The sequence below is a fragment of the Myotis brandtii genome, unplaced genomic scaffold (genome assembly GCF_000412655.1).
Source record: "Myotis brandtii unplaced genomic scaffold, ASM41265v1 scaffold329, whole genome shotgun sequence".
Lineage (NCBI taxonomy): Eukaryota > Metazoa > Chordata > Mammalia > Chiroptera > Vespertilionidae > Myotis > Myotis brandtii.
In genome coordinates, this window is record NW_005362676.1 from 878,362 (window position 1) to 886,869 (window position 8,508).

At 52.0% G+C, this 8,508-nt stretch overlaps 1 protein-coding gene and 1 long non-coding RNA gene across 3 annotated transcripts in view; one reads left to right on the forward strand and one right to left on the reverse strand.

Annotated features, from left to right (window-relative positions):
- Positions 1–4,637, forward strand: part of SNRPA1 (small nuclear ribonucleoprotein polypeptide A') — a 9,419-nt gene extending 4,782 nt beyond the window's left edge. For both annotated transcript variants that reach the window (XM_005871082.2, XM_014543600.1), the window contains 4 exons: positions 675–754; positions 1,146–1,221; positions 2,105–2,198; positions 4,253–4,637. In XM_005871082.2, coding sequence (XP_005871144.1) covers positions 675–754; positions 1,146–1,221; positions 2,105–2,198; positions 4,253–4,311 — 309 coding nt within the window. In that variant the 3' untranslated portion in view covers positions 4,312–4,637. The remainder of the gene's footprint in view (positions 1–674; positions 755–1,145; positions 1,222–2,104; positions 2,199–4,252) is intronic.
- A 2,894-nt stretch (positions 4,638–7,531) lies between these two features.
- On the reverse strand, positions 7,532–8,502 carry LOC106726902. The gene is made up of 2 exons (XR_001363039.1): positions 7,691–8,502; positions 7,532–7,625 (listed from the first exon to the last, which is right to left on the reverse strand). It is a non-coding gene; the product is annotated as an uncharacterized LOC106726902 (long non-coding RNA).
- Between the last annotated feature and the right edge of the window lie 6 nt (positions 8,503–8,508).

Genomic DNA, 8,508 nt, shown 5'->3' on the forward strand with positions numbered 1-8,508 from the left:
CTGCTTTAAACCAGGGGTGGGAACCTTTCCTCTGCCAGGCGCCATCTGGCTATTTACAACGTCATTCACGGGCCATGCAGAGTGATCACCTTAGACATGAGCCTGCTCTGTGTGGTCCAACATTTAATATCCCCCCCCTCCCCCCCCCGCCCCATGCGGCAGGGCCAGGCCAAATGATTTCTTGGGCCGGATGTTCCCCACCCCTGTTTTAAACCTTAATTGTTGTTTTTGTGTGTGTGTATTTTTTTAAAAATTGATTTCAGGGAGGAAGGGAGAGGGAGAGAGATAGCAGCATCCATGATGAGGGAAAACCATCAATCGGCTGCCTCCTGCACGCCCCCCACTGGGGATGGAGCCCGAAACCGGGCCTGTGCCCTGACTGGGAATTGAGCCCTGACCTCCTGGTTCCTAGGTCGATGCTCAACCACTGAGCCACACGGGCCGGCTGAGCCTGAGTTGTCTGGGAGCCCCGCCTTGAGGCGAGGAGGGGCCTCTTCCTTCGGTAGCTTCACCAGAGAAGGCAGGAGCCCAGGGTCGCCTTTGACCTTGACCTTGGCTCTGCTGTGGTGAGCAGCCCAGTCTGCCTCAGGAGAGTGTCCTCCGTGTTTCTGAGGAATGCATTACACGCGTGTGCTTTCCTGTTTCCATTAACTCTGTGTGTGGTGTCGCTGTAGGAGCGTCAGGAAGCAGAGAAAATGTTCAAGGGCAAGCGGGGTGCACAGCTTGCAAAGGATATTGCCAGGAGAAGCAAAACGTAAGCTGCGGGCCTCCGCCTTCTCTCCACTTCCCCTTCAGAAACACTCCGGCCGCCACGGGGCCTCCTGCAAACGCCACCCAAACGCCTGGGCCTGACCCGGCACTGAATTGGCACCACGCAAGCCCGGACCATCAGCGGTCCAGGCGTCACGTGACACTCCTGCCCCGTCGGTGGGCAGAGCCAACATTTCGAATCCGGTCTCGCTGTCACATGTCCCGTGTCCCGCGCTCTGTGATGACCCGAGTGGTGTTTCTGAAGGAGAGGTTCTCGTATCAGTTTGTTAACAAAGATAAGATACTACACTGGTTGAGTTACTTTCAAAAGCTTTGAAAGTAAGAGGAGCAGTTCCTGCTGGGCTGGTCTTAACCGTCCTGTCCTTCCCTCCCAGTTTCAACCCAGGTGCTGGTCTGCCCACTGACAAGAAGAAGGGCGGCCCGTCGCCCGGGGACGTGGAGGCCATCAAGGTGATGCTGCCGGCCTCGGGCTGGGGGGCTGCAGGGGGCAGGGGGCTCTCTGACTCAGAGTCAGCAATGAATCCAGTTCGGATCCCCCCACACAGGTGTTAGAGCCCAGCTAGATTTTTGTGGGGGTGTCTGTTCTTTTTTAAAATGTTTTCTTTGATTTCAGAGAGAGGAAGGGAGGGGGAGGGAAACATCCATGATGAGAGAATCATGGATCGGCTGCCTCCTGCACGCCCCACACGGGATGGAGCCCACAACCCGGGCCTGTGCCCTGACCGGGAATCAAACCATGACCTCCTGGTTCCTAGGTCGATGCTCAACCACTGAGCCACACCGGCCGGGCACAGCGATATTTCTGTTAATGGAAAAAGTAGCTTGGAGTGATTACTTGACCAGACTCGGGCTTGAATTAAGTACAGGAGCCGGTCAGAGTGGGGGCAGCTCTGGCCTTTTACAATTTCCCAGGACGAGTGTATTTCAGCAGCTGGGACCTTTGTACACCGTGTCAGTGTCTGCCTGGGTTTTGTTTGTTTTTTTCTCTCTCTCCCTTGGTTTTTACTGTCAGATATTTACGCTGAAAGATCCTGCTTGGGGCGCAGTGAGAAATGCTGATGTTATAACATCGCCTCCTACGCTGCCCAGTGCCATGATCCCAATCGGAATTCCATTGTCACATGTTAGGACACGCAATGATTATTTCCTCTCCTATGGGAGGGTCTGCGTGTCTTTACCAATTTCGGAAATTCCTGGTTTGGTTTTTGGGTCGATTGCAGTGCCAGTAAAATGCTTCCCCCAGCGTGGTTTGAATCGGAACTGCTTCCTGAAGGTGTTGTCTGGGTGATGGGTCGGCCGCAGTGAAACTGACTCTCCGTCTCCGTGTCCCCAGAACGCCATAGCGAACGCGTCGACGCTGGCGGAGGTGGAGCGGCTGAAGGGCCTGCTGCAGTCCGGCCAGATCCCCGGCAGGGAGCGCCGAGCAGGTCAGAACGCACGTCTGTCTGTCCACGTCCCCCACAGTGACCCCCCGCAGTTCAGTGCCAAGACCCCAGAGCAGTGCCTCTGGCCGCCTAACCTGAACTTCACGGGTCCCTTTAGATCAGCGGTTCTCAACCTGTGGGTCGCGACCCCTTTGGGGGTCGAACGCCCCTTTCACAGGGGTCGCCTAAGACCATTGGAGAACACATATATAGTTACATATTGTTTTTGTGATGAATCACTATGCTTTCATTATGTTCAATTTGTAACAATGAAATTGGGGGTCCCCACAACATGAGGAACTGTATTAAAGGGTGGCAGCATTAGGAAGGTTGAGAACCGCTGCTTTAGATGCTCTTGGAGGGGAAGCGATCTGATGTAGAATATTGTGTCAGAGGGCCCTGGGTTTTTCTCTCTCTTTGTAATGTATACTTTTGTTGACTTCAGAGAGGAAGAGAGAGAGAGAATGAAACATCCATGATGAAAGAGAATCATGGATCAGCTGCCTCCTGCACGCCCCACACAGGGGATGGAGCCTGCAACCCGGGCCTGTGCCCTGACCGGGAATCGAATTCTGATCTCCTGGTTCATAGGTTGATGCTCAACTGAGCCACACCGACCAGGCCCTCTTATGTTCAATTTGTAACAATGAAATTGGGGGTCCCCACAACATGAGGAACTGTATGAAAGGGTGGCGGCATTAGGAAGGTTGAGAACCACTGCTGTAGATGCTCTTGGAGGGGAAGTGATCTGATGTAGAATATTGTGTCAGAGGGCCCTGGGGTTTTTCTCTCTCTCTTTTTGTAATGTATACTTTTGTTGATTTCAGAGAGAGAGAGAGAGAAACATCCATGATGAAAGAGAATCATGGATCGGCTGCCTCCTGCCCACCCCACACTGGGGATGGAGCCCACAACCCGGGCATGTGTCCTGCCCAGGAATCAAACCATGACCTCCTGGTTCATAGGCTGATGCTCAACTGAGCCACACCGGCCAGGCCCTGGGGTTTTTCTATGGAAACAGTGATGCAAACAGTATTTCATAGCCGTGGAGTGACATGAACATGAGAGGACAGTGTGGACTTGACCGCTGTGTGTATAGGATGGTTTAGTAATTGGAACACGGGTACGAAGCCCAGGTCTTAGCCTCCCAGCTCTGTCCTCAGTGAATTTCTAAGTCCCCACTTAACCTTGAATCCTTCTCATCTTTAAACCTGAGGTGGTAACAGTGCCAACCTCAGAGGGTGTTGGTGTGGTTTTGTTTTGTTTTGTTTTTTTGTTTGTTAATCCTCAGCCAAGGATATTTTTCCATTGATTTTTAGAGAGAGAGGGAGGGAGGGAGAGATAGAGAGAGAGAAACATTGATGTGAGAGACATGTCAATTGGTTGCCTTCCACTGGAGCCCTGTCCAGGGCCCGGGCTGGGGATGGAGCCTGCAACTAAGGTCATGCCCTTGACCGGAATTGAACGCAGGACCCTCCAGTCTGCAGGCTGATGCTCTAGCCACTGAGCCACACCGGCCAGGGCTCAAAGGCCTGTGGGAGGACTGAGTAAGGTGCTTACAGGTAGCCCTTAGCACCGGGTACTCTGGTACCTGAGTGGCAGCTCTGTCGGGCGAATTGGGCACGGGGTGTCAAGTGGAAAGTCAAGTGCTGCGCGCTGCCAGGTTGGCTGCACTGACGGGCCCTAGCTGGGCGGGCGGCTGGAAGGACTGTTGGAGCTGAAGCTAAAGGCGAGTAAGCCTTTCAGGAGACGCTGGTTCTCACGGGGTGTCCTGGGGCCCCTGGGGGTTGTGAGGTCCAAACCCAGGCGTTACTTGCTCACGTCTCGCTTAAGGATGTCCGCAGTGAAACAAACACCTCTGCCATCTTTTCCTTTGGGATCTGACCGTCCCTTTCAGTCCCTGCGGGCGACAGCTGGTCTCTGACCGGAAGCGCCTCTGGCAGGGGCTGCTGGGCGGGGTGCCCTGTCCTGGGCCTGCACGCTGGGCCTCAGCCAGGCGCTCGCCCCGAGCAGCTCTGTCCCTGAAACCCTGTGGCCCTGGCTTTGTGTCTCCTCAGGCCCCAGCAACGACGGGGAGGAGGAGATGGAGGAAGACGTCGTAGCCAACGGGTCCTGAGTGTCCGCGGGGCCGGTGTCCACGGGGCGAGGGGCCCTGCCCCCGGGGACAAGTCCTGCCTTGAACGTGGAATCACAGTGTCGAGCTTCGCTGAAGGGCTCCGACTGCTGCAGTCGTTTCTAATACACACTCGGAGATCTCAATGCCTGATTCTTACAGTAAAAACAGAGACTCCTGCTGCCTGGACTGCGCGCGCAGTGTGTGTGTGTGTGTGTGTGTGTACGCCTTTAAGCTGGAAACGCAGGAGGCCTCGTTTCTGAGTAGGCCTCCGTCCCCTGTAAAATGTTTGGATGTTTAGACCTTAATAAAACTGGGTGTTAACGGCAGTCGCTGTTTGCTCTCAGCTGTTTCTTTCTCCTGCACAAGCTGGTTGACGGCCACGCACAGAGGGAATGACTCGGGTTTCTTAGGCCTGTGCTCACCGTGGACACAATGCCTCTTGCCATTGACCAGAGGAAGCCACCAGGGCCACCCAGATCAAAGGCCGGGAGATGCACTCCCCCCACCTTGAGGCTACAGCGAGGGTAGGGCTGTAAAGGACAAACTGGGGCCCTGGCTGGTGTGGCTCAGTGGGTAGAGCATCAGCCCTTGGACTGAAGGGGCCCAGGTTCGATTCCGGTCAAGGGCACATACCTCAGTTGTAGGCTTGATCCCCCACCCTGGTTGGGGGGAGTGCAAGAGGCAACCAACTGATGTTTTTCTGTCTCTCCCCGTCCCTGCCTCTCTGTTTAAAAATCAATGGAGCCCTACGTGGTTTGACTCAGTGGATAGAGCGTTGACCTGCGGACTGAAGGGTCCCAGGTTCGATTCCAGCCAAGGGCACATGTCCAGGTTGCAGGCTCGATCCCCAGTAGGGGGCGTGCAGGAGGCAGCCGGTGCATGATTTTCTCTTAGCATTGATGTTTCTGTCTCTCCCTCTCTTCCTCCTGAAATCAATAAATTAAAAAAAAATTGTTAATAAATAAAAATCAATGGAAAAATATCCTCAGGTGAGGATTAAACAAAAAAAAAGACGAACCTGGGCCAATCACAGTCTCTCATGGGCAGTGACGGAGTTCTGGATGCTGCCTTTGTCCTGTGTTTGCAAACAGCACCAGAGCAGCTGTACTGAGCAGTCGTTCACTGAAATAACTAGGGTTGTAGGCGAGCGAGGTGAGATGGATGGCGTGCTGGTTCCAGGGACAAAGGGACCAGCCAGGCTAGAAAGAAGGGGACCATAGAGCAATATACTAGGAACTGAAATGAGAGACCACCACCCATACACGCTGGCAACTCGAACTCTATTGAGTGGCAGTTAAGCCATCTGTCACACTGTGCACATACACAAACACACATGTACTGTAGCTCAATATAGCATTTCAAGGTACTTTGTTCTTGTGTGTGTTTAAAATGCGTTTATTTTTTAAAACATACCTTTGTATTGATCTCAGAGAGGAAGGGAAAAAGAGAAACATCAATGATGAGAGAGAATCATGGATCAGCTGCCTCCTGCAGGCCCCTTATTGGGGATCGAGCCCACAACCCGGGCATGTGCCCTGACGGGGAATATGACCGTCAACAAGTGAATTTACCTTGGACCCAGCCATCCCGCTTCTGGGAATTTCCCTCCAGTCTTACCAGCACAAAATGACACTTGGACAAGGTTATTTGTCCTTTGCTATGTTGTTTGTGACAGTAAAAGATTAGGTCCAAGCGTCCATTTATAGAGGAAGAGAGGAATAAGTGAGGGAGCATCCTTCAAAGAACGAAGCACCTGCAGACATAAACCCGGGAGCAAGAAGCGCGCCCTCTTGTGGGTGCGAAAGGGTACTGCATGGTGCGGAACAGGAAGCAGAGATGTTTGCTAGTGTTTTTATAGGGTGTCCCAAAATTCACGCAAGAAGTAATTATGATAGAAAACAGGTTTTTAATTAAAAATTGTAAATTTTTTATTGATTTATAAAGTATACAGCATAGGGTTATGTATGGAATAGCACATCGGGTAAACGGCCTCCATGACTTTGCTGGCACATACGCAAAGCCGTGGTCTTCATTGGTCTTCACTGTCCCTGCTCCTGGGCCATAACTGGTACTTGGTAATGCTTATCAAATTGAAAGGATTGAAATCGAAGGGCAACAGATATTAGAATCTGATTCAATAAACCAAGTAAAATTAGGCTTTTATTTTTTTGTTGTTGTTAATGCTCACGCAAAATTCGAATCTTGTGTGAATTTTGAGACACCCTTTATAACAAAACACGACAGGAATGCACAGGAAATAAAAGCGAAACCCTTAAGCGGTTAGTTGAAAAAGACGTTAGCGAGGTTTCTCAATGGATAAACTAAACTTTCCATCTGATTTTTTTTTCGTTACGTGAACATAATGTCTATATAACCCTCCTCAATAAACACCAATTTCCCCCCAGTTGAAGCCCTAAAATGATGAGCAGAATATTGGTCCCCGAAACCAGAGATTCGACGGGAGAGCTTATTTGGTGCAACTGCTCCTGTGTAACAGGAATGGGAACAGGCCCACATGTGTTCCTCCCACGTGGGAATAGCAAGAGCCTCCTCAAACCATCCAAACGCTCACACTTCCTTCCGAATCCATTTCTCCGTTGGCTTTCTTCTTGCTCCTCCCTGCACTTCATTTTTACAGCCCCCATAATCCTAGGGCCTCGTCGTGCCAGCTGTGGTTTTCCTTAAACCCTTGAACACATAAAAGAAAGAATCCCTTTGCAACAGGTTCTTGGGCTATTGAATTAACCAGAGGGCTCAGGTGCTGGAACTCTGTGACAACGTCGCCCTCTTGTGGTTCGGAGCTGTTACTGCTACAAGGAGGTCTCTCTTGGGCCCAAAGAGAGTCCTGACCACATAGTTAGCTTCCTGGCCCATCACAGCCGGTTTCTAATGACCACTGTCACCAGCATTTTCCAGGGTGACACTGTGGTCCCCGATTTTTGGCTGACTAGCTGGTGGCCCTGTTAGAGGCGAGGATTTGAACTACAAACGGTCAGCGAGGATCTGGAAACGGAATGAGAAAGCGGGGAGGCGGGGCTAGAGTCTGGGGTGTAACAAGCAGCCCAAATGGTTCCGATGCCCAAATAGGTTTGAGAGCCGTGGCTCCCGGCTCTCAGGTGGGAAATGGGTCAATTTCCCCAACAGACTGATACGGAATTTTTGAACTGGAACCCGGATTCTTTGTCCGCCAGGGCCGAAGAATGAATCCACGGACAGAGGGTGGTAGAGCAAAGGTGGAGGTTTATTGAAGAACAAGTACAGACTCCAACGTGGGGAGGAGGAAAGGGCCCCCACGGAGTTCCTTTTCCCTGCGGCTTATACATAGGTGTACCGGCTAATAATGCGGAGTTTGCAAAATCCGCATTATTAACCGGTACACCTTGTAAAGGCTGCAGATCTTTGTGCCTTGATATCCCCTCTGATCGGTCACTATTCGCTTGGACTGGTTACTACAGTAACTCCTGGGCTCAAAGGTTGAACCTCACATGAGGTTCTCTCCCCTCCTTCCTTATTGTCTCCTTATTCCCTCTGGGCTTTCTTCTTCTCCTTGTGGATGAGGGGCTCCTGCCCTCTATTTTGTAAATATAGACCTTCCGCTGTTCCCAGCTCCTCATTCTATGGAAATGCACCTGTTGCAGCGTTTCAGCTCCCCCATTCTATGGAAATATACCTTCTGCTGCTCTGCAGCCCTGTGCTTCCTCCATGGTCCCCTTAATTTCTAAAATGTCCTAAACCTGCCCTCTGTTACCCCTAGAATTCCTGTTTCAAGAACAGCATCAGCCAGTGTAAACAGGCTGCATAAGGTCCTAGATGCCGGTGGGGACATCTTGTCCCCTTGCAAACCTGCCCGATCACAGCGGCAGAGTTCACACTGCAGAGGCTGCGAGGCCCTCGGGGCGGAAGTTTGCAGGGGGAGAGGGGGGGCACGTTTTCTCAGCTGCTCTCAAAACGCTCCCTTTCATCTGTTGGCACTCATACGAACTGTGGGTGGCAAGATTGCACACAATGTTTGCCTTGCTGTTGTGCCCCCAAGTAGGACCCCAGTCCCCTCCACACCTGACTCAGGGCGAAGGGAAGGGAAGTCCCAAAGGGAACATGCTTTTGTGGCCACTTGTGTCCATAAGACCCAGCTGGGCCTGGCAGCCAGCTGCTGCTGGACACACGGGTCAACAGGAGGGGATTATACCCAACCAGCGG